Genomic DNA, 26,731 nt, shown 5'->3' on the forward strand with positions numbered 1-26,731 from the left:
CCCTTGCTCCTGATGAGTCGTGGTTATTGCCTTGCATGGCAGCTCCCGCCATCAGTGTGTGAATGTGTGGGTGAATGTGGAAATAGTGTCAAAGCCCTTTGAGTACCTTGAAGGTAGAAAAGCGCTATACAAGTATAACCCATTTACCATTGTTCCTATAACCCCTTTGTTCAAATGTTTGTTCCACTTGGCATCTTGTCTGACTCGCACCATGCACAGCCTTCCTTGTCACATATTGTTCCTTTTCCTGCTATCCATCCAGTAATTCAAACTGATCCAGCAGCGCGATTGAAGATTATTTTTACTTACAAAAATCAAGGAACCAGGATACTCGGGAAACAAAATGAAAGGTAGCCTATATAAAACGACATATATGTGCACATGTATGCACTGATTAAAAATACAGAACTATAATGCCCACGTTTAGACTTTCTCCCCCCAAACGCCATCTTGCTTTTTCCTCCTTCTTCTTTTTCTTTCTATTTCCAGCAGACTAGTAGAACATCTTAGGTGTATTGCTGCCCTCCACAGCTTCTTAAGGGGATTTCCTCCTTCTGTCCTATGGCCCACACTACATTATACGGTCCGGTAGATGGCAGTATGAACCTTTCAAGTCATGGCTGCAAACTGCCAGTAAGAAGAAGAAGTAATAGAGCTGGTTGCTTGTTTCTCTCGTGAGATCTGACAACATTTTTTAAATAGAACAATTGACAGGATGACAACATCCAAACAAACCAAGTCATCTCCAATACATCTCAACATTACACACATCCTCCAGGCTGAGTTAGTCTAGATGATGAAGTAAGCTGGAAACTACATGTAAGTCATATAAAGAAAACATTAAAAAAATTGACTGTGATAATAAATAGAATAAAATACATACCCACAAATATTAACTACATTTACTGTACCCAACTTTAGTTGAAGCATACATTGTTTATTGCATAAAGGTCTGGGGACATACATATAAAACAATCACACAACAATTCATATTACAAAAGAGAGTAATAAAGACAATTAATAGAATGGATTATAGAGACCCAACAAATGATTCATAAAGTCACACATTTTAAAATTGTATAAAAGACAACTGCTCTAATGATGTATAAAGTAAATAATAAAATGCTTCCAGAAGTGGTCCAGAAGATGTTTCAGATGTGAACCAGTAAATATGAATTAAGAGGGATTTATGTGTACTCAAAAGCAAAGGTATGAACACATGTAAAACAAATATGTATATCATATAAAGGAGTTCATCTATGGAATCATCTACAATTACAAAATAAAATATGCAACCCTTCATTATTTCAAAAAACATATATAAAACACTATTATGAATAAGTATAAAAGTGAATTATGAATATCTACACATAAAATGTTTATTGTATGTAACATATTTTATGTACTGTTTATTCTCACCTTTTCAGTCAAATTGTTCTGTTCATTTTAAAGTACACAAATGTGTATATTAACTCATGTACTTGACTGAAATAAAAGCACTAACCTGAAGTGTCTAATCTATAAATGTTAGAATCATATTAACAAGATTGTGTTACACACACAACAATGATGTCACACATGTTATATGTGCTGATGTTGTTAGAAAGTCAAAGTGAAAGTTTTGACAGTTTATTTCAAATCCTGCATCTTCATTTACTGCTGCTGTTCTCACCAGCACACTTGTGTTTCTTACACTGGTACTTAGAAGAGAATCTTTCACCACACACACTGCAACTCAACACTTTCTCTCCTGTGTGTGTTCTCATGTGTACTGTACAAGATTGTCGGCGACGAAAGCTTTTGTTGCAGCTTGAACAGGAGTATGGTTTTTCACCAGAGTGCGTTCTCATGTGTAATTTTAATTGCAGTCTTTTTATATAACTTTTACCACATACTGAACATTAAAAAGGTTTTTCTCCAGTGTGTATTCTCATGTGTGTTTTGAAATGGTCCCTTCGAGTAAAATCTTTACCGCAGATTGAACATGAAACATGTTTTTCTCTCGTGTGTATTCTCATGTGTGATTTGAAATTTTGATTTAGAGTAAAATCTTTACCGCAGATTGAACATGAAAAAGGTTTTTCACCAGTGTGTGTTCTCATGTGTGTTTTGAAATTTTGATTTTGAGTAAAATCTTTACCGCAGATTGAACATGAAAAAGGTTTTTCGCCAGTGTGTATTCTCATGTGTACTTTGAAATGCTGCTTTTGAGTAAAATCTTTACCGCAGATTGAACATGAAAAAGGTTTTTCGCCAGTGTGTGTTCTCATGTGTGTTTTCAAATGTTGACTTTGAGTAAAATCTTTACCACAGATTGAACATGAAAAACGTTTTTCTCCAGTGTGTGTTCTCATGTGTATTTTGAAACTGTGCTTTTTAGTAAAATATTTACCGCAGATTGAACATGAAAAAGGTTTTTCTCCAGTGTGTGTTCTCATGTGTCTTTTCAAATGTTGACTTTGAGTGAAATCTTTACCACAGATTGAACATGAAAAAAGTTTTTCTCCAGTGTGTATTCTCATGTGTACTTTGAAATGCTGCTTTTGAGTAAAATCTTTACCGCAGATTGAACATGAAAAAGTTTTTTCTCCAGTATGTGTTCTCATGTGTGTTTTTAGACGACAGCGGTATTTAAAAGTTTTGTCGCAGTGAGAACATGTGAAGTGTGTGTTGTCAGTGTGACATGTCTTATCATCTTTAGAGTGTTCATCATCAGTGTCAGGAGAGTGTGACGTTGTGTCCTCACTATCTGAGAGTGGAGCTAAGAGCTTGTCTGCTTGTGATCCTCCACAGTGGTCTCCATCAGCTTCTGTTGTCATGTGTTGAGTTGAGCTGCTGCTTGGAGGCTCCGCCTCTCTCTTCTCCTCACTTTCACCTTTGACCTCATCACCTTCACTCTTCACAGGGACACCAGTCACTGGGAACTCCTCCAACCATTCAATATGCTCTCCCTCCTGATTGATGCTGTGTTCCTCCTCTTCCCCTTTAATGTGAGGGGTCAGTGGGTCCTCCTCTTCCTCTTTAATGTGAGGGGTCAGTGAGTCTTCCTCTTCCTCCTTAATGTGAGGGCTCAGTGGATCCACCTCTTCCTCTCTAAAATGGGGTGTCAGTGGGTCCTCCTCTTCCCCTTTGATGTGAGTGGTCAATGGGTCATCCTCTTCCTCTTTAAAATGGGGGATCAGTGGGTGTTCCTCTTCCTTTTTAATGTTGGAGGGCTGTGGCTCCATCCTGAAGCTCCACTTCTGTTGCTCAGGGAGTAGATGTTCTTCACAGACGTCTGCAGGACACAAGAAGACAAACACGTTTTAGAAACATCCATCTCTGCTCAATCACACAATGCATTCAGTACTTTTACATGCACTTAGGAAAAACATGTTATCGTATGAACTGTCTTGAAATCTCAGTGACGCACAAACACGCTGCTCTTTACAACATTATTCACAGGAAAATAAAAACAAACCAGGACGACAGGACTTTTTACTATGGATGGACAATATGGTTTAAAATTGATTTTGCGATATATTATTTCATATAAAATTACTAATATAACCATTTTAAAACAGGCTACACAGGCTCCTAATTTAGTTGCTGAAATATGCAGTAAAATATTACATCATTTCCAGTATCATTTTCTCAAATAAAGTAACCAGACATTAACAGTAAATAAACAAGTACATAAATAATAATAGTTTCGACAAAATAGTACAATTAGAAATGACACAATATGTTGATATGATATATCGTGACATATATTGTTATTAGGATATAGATTTGAGGTCATATCGCCCATACCAAACATTGGTTCGCCGAGTCATTTTGTTTGGCCCACCAAATATATTTATTTTTTATATTCTTCAGATGTGTGTGTACGTTTAAAACGTTGTACTACTGTTCTACATCACGTGGAAGTGTCATGTCATGGGGTTGGTGTGCTTTTAACTAAGGGTGTGACGATACGGTCAGCTCACCAAAGGATACTCGATAATGGCTTTCGGAGAACGAGACAATATTTTGGTGGTTAACATGATTCTTACACATACGTGTACTTCATGTGTATATGAATGTACTTTCCCTTGTGTGCTTAGTTTTACTGTAACTTCATTGTGGATAATATCTATAAACAACCTCAATTGTTTTTCATCTTTAATTTGAAGGACTGTTTACTTATCTGACAAATTCAAAGGAAACTGCACTTTTTTAAAATGTTGCCTATCATTCACAATCGTTATGTAACACATGTTTTTAATTTTTATGAATTATAATTAGTAAATAAACGTGAGCAAAAATCAGCTAACATTGGAGTCAATGGGAGCTCCTCTATTAGACCCACAAAGTCCTCCAAACAACATTGCTGGTTTACGAGCAGACGAGCATGTTCGGCGGCACACAATCACAGAGTACTTACAAGCAGACACAGTGTGTAGACAGAAAAGGGAGAACGGACGCATTTTCGTGTAAAAACTAACAATAAAGGTAAAGTTATAACACTGAAACACCCTCAGGAAGAGATGCTTTAAGACATGGCTAGCTAGCTAGCCACCGTTGTTTTAGCTACTTCTAAATCACTAATCCTCGCCTCCATGGCGACAAATAAAGTACGTTGCTTACAAGTATCATTATCACTGCAGGACGAGGAATAGCTAAACATGCTTCACTACACAGTAGCTCACTGGCATCAAAATGTAAACAAACGCCACGTACCTAGTCGATACTACTATGATTACGTCGATATTTTTTGGCATCACAACATCTTCTTTCGTTTTTTAGAAATGTACATTATGTTTATAAACTCAGGAAATATGTCCCTGGACACATGAGAACTCTGAAGATGACCAATGTATGATCCTGTAACTACTTGGTACCAGATTGATACCCACATTTGTGGTATCATCCACAAACTAATGTAAAGTATCAAACAACAGAAGAATAAGTGATTACCGTATTTTCCGCACCATAAGGCACCCCGTGTTGTAAGCCGCACCTTCAATGAATGGCATATTTCAAAACGTTGTTTACCTATTAGCCGCCCCGTGTTATTAGCCGCACCTATGCTACGCTAAAGGGAATGTCAAAAAAACAGTCGGATAGGTCATTCTGAGGTGGCAAATTATGATATGTCTAGTCTATTGCAGCACCAAGCAAACAATCGGAAAATTCCCGTCATATCAATTCCTAGATATGGTCGAAACTATTTAAAGTGCACTACGCATAATAAATGCAACATTGTTAATATTGCCACTACGGATAATCTTAACAAAAACTCGTCAAAACAGCCCAATACCTATAATATGGGCTTTTTAAACATAAGATCATTGTCTCCCAAGGCGTTATTGGTTAATGAGGTCATTAGAGACAACAATCTTAACGTCATTGGTCTTAGAGAAACCTGGCTCAAACCAGACAAATTTTTTGCGCTCAATGAGGCATCTCCTCCTAACTATACGAATGCGCATGTTGCCCGTCCTCTTAAAAGGGGAGGGGGTGTCGCACTAATATACAATGAAAATGTCAACCTTACCCCTAACCTAAATAATAAATATAAATCGTTTGAGGTGCTTACTATGAGGTCTGTCACACCGCTACCTCTCGACCTGGCTGTTATCTACCGCCCCCCTGGGCCCTATTTGGACTTTATCAGTGAATTCTCAGAGTTCGTTGCTGATCTAGTGACGCACGCCGACAATATAATCATAATGGGGGACTTTAATATCCATATGAATACCCCATCGGACCCTCAGTGCGTGGCGCTCCAAACCATAATTGATAGCTGTGGTCTTACACAAATAATACATGAACCCACGCATCGCAACGGTAATACAATAGATCTAGTGCTTGTCAGGGGTGTCACCACCTCCAAAGTTATGATACTTCCATATACTAAAGTAATGTCCGATCATTACCTTATAAAATTTGAAGTTTTGACTCATTGTCAACAAGCTAATAATAATAATAACTGCTATAGCGGCCGCAACATTAATGCTGCCACAACGATGACTCTTGCTGACCTACTGCCTTCGGTAATGGCACCAGTCCCAAATTATGTCGGCTCTGTTGATAACCTCACTAACAACTTCGACGATGCCTTGCGCGAAATTATTGATAGTATAGCACCACTAAAGCAAAAAAGGGCCCCTAAAAGGCGCACCCCATGGTTTACAGAAGAAATTAGAGCTCATAAATTATCATGTAGAAAACTGGAACGCAAATGGCGCGCGACTAAACTTGAGGTTTTCCATCAAGCATGGAGTGATAGTTTAATAACTTATAAACGCATGCTTACCTTAGCTAAAGCTAAATACTACTCAAATCTCATCCGCCTCAACAAAAACGATCCTAAATTTCTGTTTAGTACAGTAGCATCGCTAACCCAACAAGGGACTCCTCCCAGTAGCTCCACCCACTCGGCAGATGATTTTATGAATTTCTTTAATAAGAAAATTGAACTCATTAGAAAGGAGATTAAAGACAACGCATCCCAGCTACAACTGGGTTCTATTAACACAAATACGACTGTATATACGACGGACACTGCCCTCCAAAATAGTCTCTCTATTTTTGATGAAATAACAGAGGAATTATTACAGCGTGTAAGTGGGATAAAACAAACAACATGTTTACTTGACCCACTTCCTGGGAAACTTATCAAGGAACTGTTTGTATTATTAGGTCCATCAGTGTTAAATATTATAAACTTATCACTTTCCTCCGGCACTGTTCCCCTAGCATTCAAAAAAGCGGTAATTCATCCTCTGCTCAAAAGACCTAACCTCGATCCTGACCTCATGGTAAACTACCGAACGGTCTCCCACCTTCCGTTTATTTCCAAAATTCTCGAAAGAATTGTTGCACAGCAGCTAAATGAACACTTAGTGACTAACAATCTCTGTGAACCTTTTCAATCCGGTTTTAGGGCAAATCACTCTACGGAGACAGCCCTCGCAAAAATGACTAATGATATATTGCTAACGATGGATTCTGATGCGTCATCTATGTTGCTGCTTCTTGATCTTAGCGCCGCTTTCGATACCGTCGATCATAATATTTTATTAGAGCGTATCAAAACACGTATTGGTATATCAGACTTAGCCTTGTCTTGGTTTAACTCTTATCTTACTGACAGGATGCAGTGCGTCTCCCATAACAATGTGACCTCGGACTATGTCAAGGTAACGTGCGGAGTTCCCCAGGGTTCGGTTCTTGGCCCTGCACTCTTTAGTATTTACATGCTGCCGCTGGGTGACATCATACGCAAGTACGGTGTTAACTTTCACTGTTATGCTGATGACACTCAACTCTACATGCCCCTAAAGCTGACCAACACGCCGGATTGTAGTCAGCTGGAGGCGTGTCTTAATGAAATTAAACAATGGATGTCCGCTAACTTTTTGCAACTCAACGCTAAGAAAACGGAAATGCTGATTATCGGTCCTGCTAGACACCAACATCTATTTAAAAATACCACCTTAACATTTGACAACCAAACAATTAAACAAGGCGACTCGGTAAAGAATCTGGGTATTATCTTCGACCCAACTCTCTCGTTTGAGTCACACATTAAGAGTGTTACTAAAACGGCCTTCTTTCATCTCCGTAATATCGCTAAAATTCGTTCCATCTTGTCCACAAGCGATGCTGAGATCATTATCCATGCGTTCGTTACGTCTCGTCTCGATTACTGTAACGTATTATTTTCGGGTCTCCCTATGTCTAGCATTAAAAGATTACAGTTGGTACAAAATGCGGCTGCAAGGCTTTTGACAAAAACAAGAAAGTTTGATCATATTACGCCTATACTGGCTCACCTGCACTGGCTTCCTGTGCACTTAAGATGCGACTTTAAGGTTTTACTACTTACGTATAAAATACTACACGGTTTAGCTCCAGCCTATCTCGCCGATTGTATGGTACCATATGTCCCGACAAGAAATCTGCGTTCAAAGAACTCCGGCTTATTAGTGATTCCCAGAGCCAAAAAAAAGTCTGCGGGCTATAGAGCATTTTCTATTCGGGCTCCAGTACTCTGGAATGCCCTCCCGGTAACAGTTAGAGATGCTACCTCAGTAGAAGCATTTAAGTCCCATCTTAAAACTCATTTGTATAATCTAGCCTTTAAATAGACCCCCCCTTTTTTAGACCAGTTGATCTGCCGTTTCTTTTCTTCTCTCCTCTTCTCCCCTGTCCCTTGCGAGGGGGAGTTGCATAGGTCCGGTGGCCATGGATGAAGTGCTGGCTGTCCAGAGTCGGGACCCCGGGTGGACCACTAGCCTGTGCATCGGTTGGGGACATCTCTGCGCTGCTGACCCGTCTCCGCTCGGGATGGTTTCCTGTTGGCCCCGCTGTGGACTGGACTCCCGCTGATGTGTTGGATCCACTGTGGACTGGACTTTCACAATGTTATGTCAGACCCACTCGACATCCGTTGCTTTCGGTCTCCCCTAGAGGGGGGGGGGTTACCCACATATGCGGTCCTCTCCAAGGTTTCTCATAGTCATTCACCGACGTCCCACTGGGGTGAGTTTTTCCTTGCCCGTATGTGGGCTCTGTACCGAGGATGTCGTTGTGGCTTGTACAGCCCTTTGAGACACTTGTGATTTAGGGCTATATAAATAAACATTGATTGATTGATTGATTGATTCAAACTTTAATAATATATCACAAACCAGCGTTCTAAAAACTCTGTTCACTCCCAAAATGTAATGTGCAAATGTGCAATCACAAAAATAGTAACACTCAAAATAGTGCAGAGCAATAGCAACATCAATAACTCAACGTTGCTCGAACGTTAGTGTCACACAACACACAAAATAAACATTTAAAGCTCACTTTCTGAAGTTATTACTCATCCACAAATCCCTCGAATTATTCTTCTTCGGTGTGCTTCACTTGTTTTTGACACCATCTGTGATGTGGACGCATGCAGTCATAGATCAACAGGGATGGAGCTGCGTGAAAAAAGTCACCCGGTCTCTTCGCTCATTTTTTCTTCATCCATCCATCCCTTCGAGTTAGCTTTTATGATGATGCCGGCTGGAAAGTTCTCTTTTGGCAAGGTCTTCCTTTTGAATATCACCGTGGGTGGAAGTTTCTGGCCGTTAGCATGGCAAGCTAGAACCACAGTAGGACGACTTCTCATTCCCTGTGGTGCGAATATTCACCGTACGTGTTCCCGTTGTATCCACAGTGCGGTTCACAGGAATATCAAAAGTCAGTGGAACCTTGTACGCGTGTCTCTTAGTAGGAGACATTTTGTGGTCTTTACAGAAACACACAAATGAAATGAAATATCCGCGCGCTTCTTCTTCTACGGGGGCGGGTGCTCACCTTGGCGGTTGCTTACAGTAGAAGAAGAAGCGCTTCCTCTTCTATGGGGGCGGTTGCTTACCGTAGAAGAAGAAGCGCTTCCTCTTTTACGGGGAAAAAAAGATGGCGGCTGTTTACCGTAGTTGCGAGACCTAAACTTCATGAAAATAAATATTAATATTAATCCATATATAAGGCGCACCGGGTTATTAGCCGCACTGTCAGCTTTTGAGAAAAATTGTGGTTTTTAGGTCGGCTTATGGTGCGGAAAATACGGTATTACATTTTAACAGAAGTGTAGACAGAACATGTTAAAAGAGAAAGTAAGCAGATATTAACAGTAAATGAACAAGTAGATTAATAATTCATTTTCTAGCACTTGTCCTTAATAATGTTGACAAAATAATAGGTGTATAAATGACACAATATGTTACTGCATATGTCAGCAGACTAATTAGGAGTCTTTGTTTGTTTACTTACTACTAAAAGACAAGTTGTCTAGTATGTTCACTATTTTATTTAAAAACTAAACTGCAATAATAAACATGTTTAATGTACCCTAAATTTTTTTGGTTAAAATAAAGCCAATAATGCTATTTTGTGGTCCCCTTTATTTAGAAAAGTACCAAAATAATTTTAGTACCGATACCAAAATATTGGTATCGTTACATCACTACCGCCTATATTTGAATATTGTCTAATGGAAATGACTGCTGTGTGATAATCACATTAATAACCAGTGTTGGCGTTAACACACTGTTTATGTCTTTTTACGCATTAAAATCAAAAAGGACGTGCATTTCCGTAAGTCCGCGCGTCCCTGGGATGCAGAGTTTTTGTTTTTTTAACCGACCTGCCTTCTCTGGATCAAAACTCCAGTTTGCTTGTTTTTTTAATTGATTATTGCTTTCCGCCGGTGTTTTGTTTTGTTTATTGTGACGGTGCGCTCTTATCACGCCGTCACTTGAGGACCGGCACGTCAGCGGGAGCAAGCGCGCTGTCACAAAGACAATGTCAGTGTCGTGACTTGGAGAAGATAACCGGGTCAAATTTCCGTCCCCGTTTTTTTCCCCCCAAGATGGCGCCGCTGTAGTGGCTGCTGTTGGCAGGAGCTCTGTGCTCTTGTGTCATTCTTTTGTGTTCCGGATGTTTCCTTCTTGTTTTCATGCAGGGTTTTTTTTGCCTTTTGGTTGGGGACCCTTTGGGACTGTGTGACAAGGGGTGGCACTTTGGTGACTTCTGCTGTGCTTTTTTTGTGAACTTCTGGATCTGCTTCCCGGGAGCCTTTTGGCCATGGAGACCAGCTGCTGGGTCTCTGCCACACCAGAGTCCGTTTGGAGAGACTGGAGGAGATGCGGAAGAAGAGACAGGACTGCGGAGCTGGCGCTGAGAGCCGGGACGGACAAGCTTCACAGTGTCTTGGCTGAATGAGCAGGTATCGGACACCTCGGTCTCCTTGGACGTATCCTCGCTCATCCATGCGGACTGGACACTGGCCGGGAGTTGGTGGGCGGCCGAGGGTGGAGTTGGTTCTCTTGGTTGCTTTGTTGGGTCTGCTCCTTTCTCTGGCCATGTTCCCCCCACCCCAGCAGACTATGGTGTGTATTTTTTTTATAGCATTTTTGTTGTTGTTTTACTTTTGTGGCTGTGTGTAGAAGTGACTGCTCTTTTAATGTCTTTAATGTCCTTTGTGTTTTTTGATGTTTCCCTCTTACACACATGTTTATGTGTGCTATGGCTATGAGTTTTTTTTCTCTTTGGCCTCAGTCTGGACCCCCTCTCCAGGGGCCCAGGCTTAGTCTGATTTTTTTTCTCCCCTCTCCTCCCCCCTCCCCGGCATTTACCTGTTTCTCACCTTTTTTGTAAGGGGCGCCAGAAGTTGGCAGACCCGTCAGCGATCCTGTTCTGTCTCCCTGTAATGTTTGTCTGCTCTTGAATGGGATTGTGCTGAAAATCTTAATTTCCCCTCTGGGATTATTAAAGTATTTCTGATTCTGATTGCGTTTTTATTGGCCGTCTTCAAAAGTAATGAACTTTCCGGTACAATTTCTTAAATTTTAATTCACCGAAATTTTTATCAGTCACAAATACTGCCTCAGTTTGCACTCGGACAACTTTACCACGAGGGGGCTATCAAAAGAAAGACTTTAGAAAGACAAGAAAACTTTGCTAATTAGTACTAATAAACTAGATTGATTGAGACATTGCTGGACAGCAGAGAAGTAACTAAATCCAAATAAACGTTGAAATTATTTTTTTAAGATATCTGGCTTGTACCTTCAGTAGGGATGTAAATCATTAAGAATTCATCGATATGATACCGTAATTGATACTCCTTATCGATACCAGTATTTATCGTATTTGTAATTTGTGGAAATAAAAAAGTGGAAAAATACATTTTAAATATCATTCCTATTAGCACAAGAGGTTGAACACGTCCAACATGATGTTCTGTAACATCTCAGAGCAGGGAAGTCTTTTATCAACAGCTGTTTATTTGAAGTCTTAAAGAAGTCAACTATGTGTGCAGTGCAAGGTGAAATGCAGTTATGTCATCTTCTTGTCAATAACACACACATCAATCTTTTGTGTGTTGTTGCTTCCTTATTTGTCATTATTCAAAGCTGATTTTAATGTGTAGCAGCGGCAGCTGAACTCAATGTGACAACGTGTCATAGTTACGTCAGTCAGCTGGAATTAAAAATACAAATAGTTGTGTCGTTAGTCCAGAATCTTCACGGTCCTCATGGATGACATAATTAGGAACCAGTACTAAAAAAAATGGTACTTGGTATACATCCCTAATCTTCACCACTAAACCTTTGAAATATGCTGACATATGTGCTGCTAAAGGTAAATAAACAGTAGCCATATTGAATGTGTGCCTTCATTTGACCACGTGAGGTAAGGAGGACGGCCTCTAGGTCACATGGTTACACCCCAGCAATTACATTGTTGATGATTGATGAGCATTCATTTTTAAATGGACGTGTTAAAAAGCAAGTATATCCCCATCTTTAGTCATAAATGTGGCCCCCGGATGAACATGTGTCACAAACATTGTATTAGATGATATGTGGATGTTGTGCTTACTTGGACTGTGATGAAGCTGTGAGGACTCAGGTGGTTTGTCTTCATGCTCTTCAGTCTTCACAGAGACAACAGTCAGTGGAAACTTGGTGAGATCAGCCTCCTCCTGCCCTACAGGACACTCTCCCTCCTCTTCCTCTTTAAAATAGGGGGGCTGTGGATCCTTCTCGTCCCCTTTAAAATGTGAGGGCTGTGGATCCTCTAAAGTGAAACTGTCCCCCTGCAGATGAGGGAGACATTCTTCTTGGTGTTCAATCAGCTGATGGATGTCTACAGGACACAAACAAAACACATTTTAACTCCTACATGCTAAATATTAAATCGTACATGAAATATAGGACTGTAGCTATTGAAAACTGTATTAATCAAGTGTTCTACTGGAAATGTTTTCGATTAATCGAGTAACTGGATAAAACATAGTGTTGCTTGGTTAAAGACAAATTTAAGCGACTTTAAGACATTTCACTTAATAATGAATGGCCAATTGGTTTGAGATGGTATGAGATCAAGATGTCATCTTTAGATCAGGCTTTGTTTTTTCGACAATCACTGCCACATTAAAAAGTTAAAGTACCAATGATTGTCACACACACACTAGGTGTGGCGAGATTATTCTCTACATTTGATCCATATCCCTTGATCACACCCCTGGGAGGTGAGGGGAGCAGTGAGCAGCAGCGGTGCCTGCGCCTGGGAATAATTTTAATGGTGATTTAACCCCCAATTCCAACCGTTGATGCTGAGTGCCAAGCAGGGAAGTAATGGGTCCCATTTTTATAGTCTTTGGTATGACTCAGTCGGGGTTTGAACTCACAACCTACCGATCTCAGGGCGGACACTCTAACCACTAGGCCACTGAGTAGGTGGATGTAGTAGGTGTTGTAGTAGGTTAATGGCTGCACCAATATGAAGGAAATAACAGGTCAGTATAGCTTTTACACACATAAATAACTTGTCAAACCTGCCAGCTAGCAGGCTAGGTTTACAGTGTCAGTTACCATGGTAACTGACTCTGACTTTGTCTTACCTCTCTTATTTTTGGAGGTAAAACTCTCGAGCTTTACATACTCAGGAGTTTGCACTTAACCTGCTCTCTGGAATATTCCCCCGGTGACTGTGTGAGTTTTGTGTAAACATGTTGATACACATTGTTACAAACTGAGAGGAACATCAACCTCTCATAAATATTGTGTGTCTGAAACTGTCTCGTTTTTATGAACACTGTAAAACAATCAGTGCATCATCCTCACATGACAATTCAACTTCTTATAGACAATCTATTTAGGAATAGTGTTAATAATAAATATAAAGTTAGTAAACATGTGAGAGTAAGAAGTAAACAAACCTGTTCTGTGTAACACAACTTGATGTTTTTGATGTTGTCGCTCCTTCTCCTCTTTTGTTGGACAAAGTTCCTCCTCGTACTCTGCTATCGTTATTTCGCACATTTTCACACAATCACAACACTTTACACTCACACTTGATCTCTGCTTAGCGATGTGTTTTGATCACTTCCGCCTCTCTTTGTTAGCAGCTAACAAGCTAAGCTAACTAGCAGGCTAAGCTAGCTCGAGAAGCATCAAAATGCGCTCAGACTAATATAACCGGATGCAAACAGTTATTAACGATGTTTACTCTATTTAATAGCGTCTAATAAAGGACATATATGTGTACATGGACGCACAGACTAAGAACACTGAACTGTGACGACTGCAATAACGTCTTCACCGTCAGACGCCATCTTGCTTTATCCTCGCCGTGTTTGGTTCGCGCGCAGTGTTGTCAGATCTCGCGAGAGAAACAAGTAACCAGCTCTAAATATGACCTTGTATTTATAGATTGTATTTATCTACTCTAACCAACTATGAATTATATAACATATATACAATGTGCTTCTGTCAGTGTTACAGGTCCCGGCTTGGGTACCTGGTTACAGCTTATAATTATCCTGCAGTATGGACACAAGGATCACAAATTGAAACGTGTTGTCGCTTTCCCAAATTCCACTGGATTGTGTTTTTATTGAACCACACAAAATATATTCTGTCTCTTTCTTTTGTTTTTTTTCCATTGTCTTTTCAATGTTCATATTTTTTGTATTATCACAATAGCAATCAATATAACAATCATTCTGTCATTATTCAAATTCACACTACATAACACACAACACCATTCTCATTTTACATCATTTGTTCTCCTCATCAATATCTCTCATTTTCATTTCCGGCATAATACTGTTACTAGTAGCTGCACCACTACAGTGCACACAGAAAGCAGACAGTGGCTAATGCTAACAACATTGGCAGAACTGGACCAATAAACAATATAGAAAGTTATAATACAAAAACGAACTCATATTGTACACATTTAGGCTCATTGCACTTGTCACTTTTACAGAAGTGATTAGAAAAATATTAATAGAAAAATAAACTGCAGCAGCCCACTTTGCATTACATTACAATGTCCCAAAACGAACACCAAACGTCATCATCCTCACATCAAACTAAAGCTCAGTGACTGCACTTTATCACACAATTATTTGTGTTTCAAATATAGCTGCTTTAAGGTCATTGCTAACCTGCAGTATGGACACAAGGATCACAAATTGAAACGTGTTGTCGCTTTCCCAAATTCCACTGGATTGTGAAGTTTGGGCGGAAGTACGTCAGTGTACAGGAGACTCCCACGGTGAAACAGACCTACACTGCCCCCTGCTGTCAGTAGTTAGCTGTTGTTTAACAATCTGTTGGTATCCTAGTCCAGGGGTCGGCAACCTTTACCACTCAAAGAGCCATTTTGGCAAGTTTCACAAATTAAAGAAAGTAATGGGAGCCACAAAAAAAAAATTAAAATAAAAAACACTGCATACAAAGCTTAAATACTTTGTGCTATGTTAACCAGGGGTCTCCGACACACGCACCGGCACACACTTTAATATGGAAATTTGATGTTAGTGCAGCCCGCGAGTTTTGAACTAATGGCGCTTGATAGCGTCATACTTGCCAACCCTCTCACTTTTCCCAGGAGACTCCCGAATATCAGAGCGTGATGACACTGCATTTGGCGCCCTCTACAGTCTGCCCTAACAGTGTACCTGCTCGACCACACGTAGAATGCAATTTCAGCTTGCTCACGTAAGTGACAGCAAGGCGTACTAACTCAGCAGCCACACATCTTACACTGACGGTACCAATACTCAGAATCCCATGCAGCCCTAACTCTTCCGCTCAACCAACGGACGGAGAGGGGGGGGGGGGGGTTGATGTGTGGGGGGATTTGGTGGTAGCGGGGGTGTATAATGTAGACCGGAAGAGTTAGGGCTGCATGGGATTCTGGGTAATGGTTGTGTTGTGTTTATGTTGTGTTACGGTGGGATGTTCTCCAGAAATGTGTTTTTCATTCTTTTTTGGTGTGGGTTCACAGTGTGGCGCATATTTGTAACGTAACAATGTTAAAGTTGTTTGATACGGCTACCATCAGTGTAAGCTGTGTGGCTGATGAGTAAGTATGCTTTGCTGTCTCCTGTGTGTGCAAGTAATAACAACATGCAACATGTGGCTGGACTGGCACGCTGTGTGTAAATGCTATAGAGGACAATTACTGCAGTGCAATTAGGGCACGCCCTTTATTTAGTAATTAGAGTGTAAATAGGATTATTTTTTCCCTGGGAAAATCGGGGGGGTCGGCATGTATGTAGCTGAGCCACATCAAAGTGGTCAAGGACCCGCATGCGGCTCCGGAACCGCGGGTTGCCGACCCCTGTCCTAGTCCATCCATCCATCCATTTTCTACCGCTTATTCCCTTCGGTGTCGCGGGGGGCGCTGGAGCCTATGTCAGGTACAATCGGGCGGAAGGCGGTGTACACCCAGGACAAGTCGCCACCTCATCGCAGGGCCAACACAGATAGACAGACAACATTCACACTCACATTCACACACTAGGGACCATTTAGTGTTGCCAATCAACCTATCGCCAGGTGCATGTCTTTGGAGGTGGGAGGAAGCCGGAGTACCCGGAGGGAACCCACGCAGTCACGGGGAGAACATGCAAACTCCACACAGAAAGATCCTGAGCCCGGGATTGAACTCACGACTACTCAGGACCTTCGTATTGTGAGGCAGACGCACTAACCCCTCTGCCACCGTGCTGCCTTGTCACCATTAAATATTGTTCACCTGAATATTATCTAAATAAATTATAAAAATACACAATAACAACTTTTTGTGGGTATCACATCAGCAGCTACACTTTTCCTAACTAAGAGTTTCCCGCTTGTCTCCAACACTTCCCCCATGCATTCCTGAGCTAAGACAAAAGGTGTGTGCCTCACCGACACTCTCCTGTAAACAGACGGCCTTTGTCTTTTGTGGCCTCCAATAAATACTCAAAAAAAAAGTATTCTCTGAACATTTCTTATTAAATAGATAATTACATTGTAAAACAACAGACACTTGACTTTTGCTTATATGTCCCTGCAAGATGATGTTACGTTTTGGACGCATGGCTGCAAAGGTTTTTTTTTTGATTGATTGATTGAGACTTTTATTAGTAGGTTGCACAGTGAAGTACATATTCCGTACAATTGACCACTAAATGGTAACACCCGAATAAGTTTTTCAACTTGTTTAAGTCGGGGTCCACTTAAATTGATTCATGATACAGATATATACTATCATATATACTATCATCATAATACAGTCATCACACAAGATAATCACATTGAATTATTTACATTATTTACAATCAGGGGTGTGGAGGGGGGGGGGGGGTAGGATATGGACAGCAAGTAGTGGACATAGAGAGAGAGAGAGAGAGAGAGAGGAACATCAAACTAGACATTCCTATTCAAATCTGGCTCAAAATATTAGACTCCGTCATAGAACCCATTTCCCTGTACGGCTGCGAGGTCTGGGGCCCTCTTGCTAACCAAGATTTTGCAAAATGGGACAAACACCAAATCGAGACTCTGCATGCAGAATTTTGCAAATCCATTCTCCGCACCCAACGGAAAACACCAAATAATGCATGCAGAGCAGAATTAGGAAGATACCCACTAATAATCAAGATCCAAAAGAGAGCAGTCAAATTTTATAACCACTTAAAAGAAAGTGACCCAGACACGCTCCATAACAAAGCCCTCACCTACAGAGAGACCCTAGAGAGATGCCCGCTCAGCCAGCTGGTTCAGGGACTCTGCTCACAAACACAAGCAAAACCACCAGACAGAAACCACACTGGACTAAACCAAATTATAAGAAAACAAAAAGAAAACTATCTGACACATTGGAAAGAATCAACCCAAAACCAGAGCAAATTGGAATGCTATTTGGCCCTACACAGAGAATACACATTGGCAGAATACCTGAGCACTGTGACCGATCCAAAACTAAGGAGATCCTTGACTATGTACAGACTCAGTGAGCACAGCCTAGCCATCGAGAAAGGCCGCCATAGGCAGACCTGGCTCCCAAGAGAAGACAGACTGTGCAACCAATGCACACAGGGTGCGGTAGAAACTGAACTGCACTTCCTAACAACCTGCCCACTGTACCAAGACATCAGAGACATATACTTCCCACAAATGGCAAATACCCAAAGAGAGTTTGAAAACATGACAATTAACGACAAACTCCCATACCTACTGGGGGAAGTAAAGCAATGTGCAAACACAGCAGCAAGATTCGTGAGCCGTTGCGACAAGAAAAGGACATCCAATGGAATACAACCACCATAAAGACTATTCCTGCACTATTTGTACTATACGGACATCTGTACATAGATCTACCCACAAACACAGCATATACGTTCAAATACACTTGGAAAACTGCTGCTATTTCTAAGCCATCTTTACTTGAATGTATACATATATGCATCTTTATTTAAACGTTTTGCACAACTCTATAGTTTATCTTATTTTATTACTATAATGTTATATTTTAATTAGTCTTAACATTTTTAAAGTTGCAATGTGACACAGCTCTGTTCACACAGCTCTTTAGTATAGTAGACCTATATTTTAATTGTACATAGTTTTAATTTCAATTTCAATAGGTGCTTAAGTTTGATACATTTTAATTGTTTTGATCCTTACTTGAATGTATACATATGCATCTTTATTTAAATGTTTTGCACAACTCTATAGTTTACCTTATTTTATTACTTTTTATTATTATAATCTTATATTTTAAATTAGTCTTAACATTTTTTAAAGCTGTAATGTGACACAGCTCTGTTCACACACATCTTTAGTATAGTAGACCTATATTTTAATTGTACATACTTTTAATTTCAATAGGTGCTTAAGTTTGATACATTTTAATTGTTTTGATTGATTGTTTTAATGCTGGCTTTGGCAATGTAAACGTTTGTTTCCCATGTCAATAAAGCCCCTTTGAATTGAATTGAATTGAATTGAAATTGAATTGAGAGAGAGAGAGAGAGAGAGAGAGAGAGAGAGAGAGAGAGAGAGAGAGAGAGAGAGAGAGAGAGAGAGAGAGAGAGAGAGAGAGAGAGAGAGAGAGAGAGATCAGAAGGCATAAGAAAAAGTATCTGCATTTGATTGTTTACATTTGATTATTAGCAATCCGGGGAGGGTGTTAGTTTAGGGTTGTAGCTGCCTGGAGGTGAACTTTTATTGCGGTTTTGAAGGAGGATAGAGATGCCCTTTCTTTTATACCTGTTGGGAGCGCATTCCACATTGATGTGGCATAGAAAGAGAATGAGTTAAGACCTTTGTTAGTTCGGAATCTGGGTTTAACGTGGTTAGTGGAGCTCCCCCTGGTGTTGTGGTTAAGGAAGTAGTTTGACATGTACTTCGGTCTTTTGTGGCCTCCAATAAATTGTTCTCTCGGATGCAGAATTTTACAGCAGTAAAACCAGCAAACCAGCAAACCAGTAATTATAGTCTGCAAATTGTGTTGTTGTTGAATGATATTTATCTGATTTAAAGGCAAATACAGTTTATATACTTGTCTGTCTATCTGTGTTGGCCCTGCGATGAGGTGGCGACTGGTCCAGGGTGTACCCCACCTTCCGCCCGAATGCAGCTGAGATAGGCTCCAGCACCCGCCGCGACCCCGAAAGGGACACGCGGTATATAAATGGATGGCTGGATCATTTGTTGCCGTGCTTTTTTGTGTAGACACCATGAAAACATACATTTAGAATTAATCGTTCATGACTTACCCATCACTATGACTCATTGGCCCCGCCCCTAAGTGACGCATGCGTGGAGGATATGCGCTTTGCGGCAAAGTCCTCCTTTACTCCACACACGCTTCTAAGCCTCGGCACATCTCCTCACATCGCTACTAACTACACTTTATTCATCCTCCGTGTCAGGATAAACTCCACTCGTCTCAGTCAACTTTGGAGATTATTAGGCCCGCTTAGCTTGCTAGTTGTTTTAGCGCGCTAGTTAGCTCAGCGTACTAGTTAGCTTAGCTTGTTAGCTGCTAACAAAGCGACGCGGATTTGATCAACACATCGCTTAGTTAAGAACAAGTGTGAGTGTAAAGTGTTGTGATTGTGTGAAAATGTGCGAAAAGTGTTGTGATTGTGTGAAAATGTGTGAAAGAACGATAGCAGAGTACAAAGACGAACTTTTTCGGACAAAAGAAGAGAACAAAAGACTACGTCAACTACTGGAGGCTGTTTTCAAGAAACCTCAAGTTGTGTTACACAGAACAGGTTTGTTTACTTCTTACTCTCACGTGTTTACTAACTTTATATTCCATCATTAACATGACGTGTTAGATTAATTTTGATTAATAGGTGTACTCAGACACATGATTGTTGTGTTGTAACAAACAGTTCAGGGTGTCCCAAGTTACCGCAGAGTATTATGTAAGGAGGAGGAGTTTTGTCCCTCCATAGTTGCTGTAGGGCTGTGACGTAAGATGTCTATGAGTGTGGGTTGTTGAAGGAGGTGTGTGAAGATAACATTAAAGAAGTGGTGGCGACCGGACCTGCTCTAATGTCTCCCGTTTATTATTTTATTTGATAGGTACACAGAATATGCGAACCCAGGACCCTCGGCTACATTGGTGGCAGCGGTGGGATTTTAACCGCTGTGTTGAAAAAAAGAAGAAAGTGTTACACAGGACTCGTGAGTTTCCAGTTAGCTGTACCTGTATAGTTAGCTGCTAAGCTTCCCGTCAAAAATGGACATTCTGGAGTTGCCCTTAAGTCCCGTGGGGGGGTCCCAGGTTTGTCGCCCCCTCCAGAGGGTGGCCATGGACATTCTGGAGTTGCCCTTAAGTCCCGTGTGGGGGGGGGGGGTCTTAGGTTTGTCGCCCCCTCCAGAGGGTGGCCATGGACATTCTGGAGTTTCCCTTAAGTCCCATGGGGGGTCCCAGGTTTGTCGCCCCCTCCAGAGGGTGGCCATGGACATTCTGGAGTTGCCCTTAAGTCCCATGGGGGGGTCCCAGGTTTGTCGCCCCCTCCGGAGGGTGGCCACTGTATGCACTGCCCAACCAAACAGCTCACACTGTCGCTTGCTGCCTGTTTGAGGACTATGTTTTGGTGCATGGTGTCCCTGAAATCCTGCATAGCGACCAGGGTCGCCAGTTCGAAGCGGAAGTCATCCAGAGACTCTGCCAGTTGCTTGAAAAAAATAAAAAGACACGCACCACTGCCTATAACCCCAAGTTTGATGGCATGGTGGAGCGTCATAATCGGACTATCTCGCAGGGCGCGAGTGGTGCGACCTCCTTCGCATCTGCAAGATTTTTGCATGTTTTGAGGGGCCAGTGTTCTATCTAGCCTATGCAATACTGTGTTGATCAGTTAAATATTGTTGATTTGTTATGTGTGCATTAAGATTGTGATTTTTTTCTCTGCTCTATTTCCCTTGTTTGTTACCTATTTTGTTTGTAATAAAACGGGAACATTTCTAATTGAGAGGGGGGCGTATGTAACAAACAGTTCAGGGTGTCCCAAGTTACCTTTTAGTTCCACTTCAATTATTCACATGATCAACAATGAGCTGAGATGGTATAAGGTGAACAGTTCTGGAACTTTCTAACTCGGGGGGAAAAACGTGATCTCGTTGGAAGCGCGATGTATGAGCAGACGCCGTTTGGGTATAACAAAATGGTGTCCGCCAATGTAGTTTATAATGTCACTACGTCAGTAGTTGTCAAACTTTTTTCACCAAGTACCACCTCAGAAAATACTTGGATTTCCAAGTACCACCATCATGAACAACATTAAAATACAGTAGCATAGTAGGCCTTAGTTATTCATTAAAAACAAGGAAGACACGTTATTTAACAAGTATATTTAATATTTTTAGTTACTGTAACATTACACACAGTTTGAACAGTAACATTGTGTTTGAATGTAGGAAAATAAAACACTGTACTTAAATAATGAAATGATATTTGGCGTACCACTAGGTGATGTCCGCGTACCACTAGTGGTACACGTACCACAGTTTTAGAATCCCTGCACGATCGGTTTAGGAAGACGTGATCGATGCACGCGTGCGCAAAGACAACATCACTTCCTTTTTACTTGTTTGTCCTGCATGTTGTCACTACCATAGTTTTCTTTTTTGTAATCTTTATTTGAATAACAATGTCATATAAAAGATGACATGCTGATCATTTAAAAATGAATAATGGTTTGTTTAAAAAAAAAAAAATCAACATTTAAAAAATAAATCACATGATGTGAGTCAGTGGCGCCCCCTTATGTCATTCATTGCAATGACAGAAGAGTGAAAGTAATTGAAACTGTGGCCATAACACTCCCTGATTCATTAAATCTACCCCTTGTTCATGTTTATATTCTTGTTCCCTTTACTCCTATGCATTGGCGTTGTTGGGCCTATTTTAGGGGGGCTCAAGCCCCCCTAAAATATTCTTAAGCCCCCCTAAATATTTTGGTGTTATAAATAAATATATATACACTACCGTTCAAAAATTTGGGGTCACCCAAACAATTTTGTGGAATAGCCTTCATTTCTAAGAACAACAATAGACTGTTGAGTTTCAGATGAAAGTTCTCTTTTTCTGGCCATTTTGAGCGTTTAATTGACCCCACAAATGTGATGCTCCAGAAACTCAATCTGCTCAAAGGAAGGTCAGTTTTGTAGCTTCTGTAACGAGCTAAAATGTTTTCAGATGTGTGAACATGATTGCACAAGGGTTTTCTAATCATCAATTAGCCTTCTGAGCCAATGAGCAAACACATTGTACCATTAGAACACTGGAGTGATAGTTGCTGGAAATGGGCCTCTATACACCTATGTAGATATTGCACCAAAAACCAGACATTTGCAGCTAGAATAGTCATTTACCACATTAGCAATGTATAGAGTGTATTTCTTTCAAGTTAAGACTAGTTGTTGTTTGTCTTGGATGTTGCTGAACCATTTGATTACTGCTGCTGTATTTCTCCATTGGTTGAGCGGTGTTTTGTCAGTAATTTTTCTGTTGATTCTGTCCAGGATTATTTTGCTGATTTTTCCTATTTCGGATTTAGTTGGGTTTATTAGTCGGCATGATGGGTTATTTGCGAAGTTGGGTTTGTGGTCCTTCAATGTGATGAAGGCTTCCTTGTTGGCTGTAGCGTCCACCCTGTCCTCGATGTCCAGTTCAGCCGCAATCCGTTTGTTTTCCAGGTGGATGCTCTGTAAAGTGTTGGGTTGTGCTTTTTTGTATGATTAGGTGATGCTTCTGTCCAGTAAAGTGTTATGTTCTTGTATGTTCATTCTGTAGAAATTTGTGGTTTTATCGGCGGCTATGATGAGGTTGCTTACTTTCTTGATGTGCTCCGTGTCAAGAAGCGTATATGCCAAATCTTCAAAGAGAACGGCCTACGGATCACGATTGAAGCCAACAAGCAAACCGTCAACTTCCTCGACGTCACTTTCAACCTGAGGAATAACAGCTACCAACCATTCACGAAACCCAACACAACACTCCAATACGTGCACCATGACAGCAACCACCCACCCACCACCACGAAAAGAATACCTATCGGTATTAATAAAAGACTATCGATGCTGTCATCTAGCAAAGCTGAATTCGACAAAGCAACCCCCCCGTACCAAAAAGCACTTGATAAAAGCGGATACAACTTCACCCTCACCTACGAACCCACGCCAGGAAACCAACCAAAAAGGAGCAGAAAACGAAACAACATTATCTGGTACAACCCCCCATACAGCAAAAACGTCTCAACTAATATTGGCCACAAATTCCTTACCCTGATCGACAAACACTTCCCCAAAGGCAACATCCTAAGAAAAGTATTCAACAAGAACAACATTAAATTGAGCTACAGCTGCATGAACAACATACGACAAATCATTTCAAACCACAATAAAGCAATTGAAAAGGAGCCGTCCACCACCAGGCAGAATGACTCCAAAACCGACAAAGGCTGTAACTGCCGCAAGAAACCTGATTGCCCTCTCAACGGGGGGTGCTTACAACCATCAGTCGTTTACCAAGCAAAGGTAACACACAAGGACATTAACACATCCGACACATATGTAGGATTAACTGAGGGAGCATTCAAAACCACATGGAACAATCACAAAGCCTCTTTCAGAAGCAAAAGCTTGCGGAATACTACAGAACTCAGTAAACACATTTGGAATCTCAAAGACAATAATGTTGAATATTCGATAACATGGCAAATTCTTGCATCCAGCACACCTTACAACAGTGGTAATAAAAGATGCAACCTATCCTTAAAAGAGAAACTGTTTATTTTATACAGTCCAGACTTGTCATCCCTCAACAAGCGCAGCAAAATTGTATCAGCATGCCGTCACAGAAGGAAACACCACATGAGCCAATCACCACGCCACTACGCCTGCCTGTACCCACCCGCTCTGTGCCCTATATAAACCATGGTATGTGAATGCTTCCATTAAAATCTCCCGACGATTGAGGAAACCCTCATGAAACAGGCCTGTAGAGATGAAATAGTCTTGTGATTTTTTCCCACACATACATATTACGCTCTACCACGGTATCGAGCACTATTTTATTTTATTTTTTTGGATAATCGAATTAAGACATATATATATATATATATATATATATATATATATATATATATATATATATATATATATATATATATATATATATATATATATATATATATATATATACATACATACAGTATGTATATATGTATATATATATTGTTAGATTCCGGTGATTGACGCGCAAGTTCTTCTTGCGAGTCAAAATCCAGCACTCCGTTCAACGGGTCCTGTCCTCTCGGCGCAGACGGTCTTACCGGCTGCTCCACAGACGTAGGCTCTACTCAGCTGGATGGCGAGGCAATTCGCCTAGTTCTACTACCCTGTGTTGGTTCAGCGTCTGTCCCGCCTCCCTTTGTGGTCTGCTCGGCAGAGAAGCCTATCTCTTAAGACCGAGTCAAAAAAAATCAAATCCCGCTGTTTAATGGTAGCTTGCCTCTAATGAATCTTGGCTTTTGTTACTGATTAGGTTAGATTTGAGGGCTGGGGAAAGGAAAAGCCCTACAGGACATCTTGTAAGTGAACTGCATTAGAGTGACCCTTCAGAGCTAGGTGTTGGACACACAGTAGTCCTAGCGTTTTACGTCAAGGACGCGATGGTACAATAAGGAATTAAATCTTGATCCTTTTTATAATGCTTTTTATTGCAGGCTCAATAGCGTAAGCATTGCACAGCGTCAATAAATCATTCACAATAATAATGAAAAATTGTAAAAATTTAATAAATGGCTAATCAATGGGTATCTAATTCAGTTCAAATAGAAGTTAGGTTGGATCTTACTGTGCAAGGTCCTTCGGGGAAAATCCGAAAATGCCCGAAAAAGTGGAAAAGCCGAAGATGTCCGAAAAAGGGGAAAAGTCGAAAATGTCCGAAAAAGTGTCTCTGAAATTTGGAAGAAGCCGGATAGGTCACCGGGCCCGGTGATCACATCCAGGCTTCGGCTGCGTCAGCAGGAGAGGGGAGCCAGCAGGAGAAGTGGTGTCGGCTAAGAGCCGTGGCCCGGGTGGCCAACGCCCTTGTTCCTCTGGTAGATTCAGAAGTCAGTCTTCTGGTGCCAGAATGAAGAAGTCGAATCATGTTCCTCTTTTGCTTTTGTCGCAGGGGGAGTTTAGAATGGAGAAAAGTCTCTTGTTTGTCTAATCAAGTCCTTCTTGGAGAGCTGGGACAAAAAGAGGCAAGGAAAAAAATTAATATAAGGTTGGATGCAGAGGATTTGCAGCCCTTTCCTTGGTCAGAGCCTTCAGCAGTTTGGGCATCGATGGAGAGAGAAAGAGGAGAGCCATCCGCAGTACCACCGAAGCGGCGGAAAGGGCCTCGAAATGGTTGTGGCTCAAGAGAGGAGATCCTTGGAGTCATGGTAGCTAGCTAGCCGTCTGGACACAAGCCGGGGGATATGATCACCCCCGGTTGGGTCGCTTGGAAGAGGGCGTATGACCAGTTGAGAGACCCGAAACGCCCGGTGAATCCAAGAGGTCACTGAGGATGTGTCCAGACTAAGCATCAGCAGATGTATGTACACAGTAAGAAAAGTCCAATTAAATCTCAAATTGTCTTTAAAAAACATTGAAATAAAGTGCCCTGGTTTAAGAGGACACAATTAAAGGCCTACTGAAAGCCACTACTACCGACCACGCAGTCTGATAGTTTATATATCAATGATGAAATCTTAACATTGCAACACATGCCAATACGGCCGAGTTAACTTATAAAGTGCAATTTTATATTTCCCACTAAACTTCCGGTTGAAAATGTCTATGTATGATGACGTATGCGCGTGACGTCAACGGTTGATACGGGAAGTATGCGGACACATTGAATCCTATACAAAAAACTCAGTTTTCATCTCAAAATTTCACAGTATTCTGGACATCTGTGTTGGTTAATCTTTTGCAATTTGTTTAAAGGCCTACTGAAATGAATTTTTTAAATTTAAACGGGGATAGCAGATCCATTCTATGTGTCATACTTGATCATTCTGCGATATTGCCATATTTTTGCTGAGAGGATTTAGTATAGAACAACGTCGATAAAGTTCGCAACTTTTGGTCTCTGATAAAAACAAACCTTGCCCCTACCGGAAGTAGCGTGACGTTGTCAGTTGTTCACTCCCTCATATTTTCCTATTGTTTTCAACGCAGCTAGAGCTATTCGGACCATTACCCCATTCATTTGAACGAGGATGAAAGATTCGTGGACGAGGAACGTTAGAGTGACGGACTAGAATGCAGTGAAATACATTTTTTTTTTCGCTCTGACCGTAACTTAGGTACAAGCTGGCTCATTGGATTCCACACTCTCTCCTTTTTCTATTGTGGATCACGGATTTGTATTT

The 26,731-nt window shown here is 40.9% G+C and overlaps 3 protein-coding genes across 3 annotated transcripts in view; 1 reads left to right on the forward strand and 2 right to left on the reverse strand.

The window, feature by feature from the left end:
- The window catches only part of LOC133640595 (gastrula zinc finger protein XlCGF57.1-like), a 300,331-nt gene that overhangs the window by 211,932 nt on the left and 61,668 nt on the right, over positions 1-26,731 (reverse strand). The window lies entirely within an intron of this gene.
- On the reverse strand, positions 930-14,172 carry LOC133640626 (oocyte zinc finger protein XlCOF22-like). The gene is made up of 3 exons (XM_062034152.1): positions 13,736-14,172; positions 12,394-12,660; positions 930-3,277 (listed from the first exon to the last, which is right to left on the reverse strand). Exons 1-3 carry the CDS (start codon positions 13,836-13,838, stop codon positions 1,902-1,904), a joined length of 1,746 nt encoding a protein of 581 aa, XP_061890136.1. The 5' UTR covers positions 13,839-14,172; the 3' UTR covers positions 930-1,901.
- Positions 19,614-26,731, forward strand: part of LOC133640877 (oocyte zinc finger protein XlCOF7.1-like) — a 48,217-nt gene continuing 41,099 nt past the window's right edge. Inside the window, exons 1-2 of the mRNA XM_062034559.1 lie at positions 19,614-20,080; positions 20,397-20,498. Coding sequence (XP_061890543.1) covers positions 19,927-20,080; positions 20,397-20,498 — 256 coding nt within the window. The 5' untranslated portion in view covers positions 19,614-19,926. The remainder of the gene's footprint in view (positions 20,081-20,396; positions 20,499-26,731) is intronic.

This window comes from Entelurus aequoreus, linkage group LG23 (assembly GCF_033978785.1).
Source record: "Entelurus aequoreus isolate RoL-2023_Sb linkage group LG23, RoL_Eaeq_v1.1, whole genome shotgun sequence".
NCBI lineage: Eukaryota > Metazoa > Chordata > Actinopteri > Syngnathiformes > Syngnathidae > Entelurus > Entelurus aequoreus.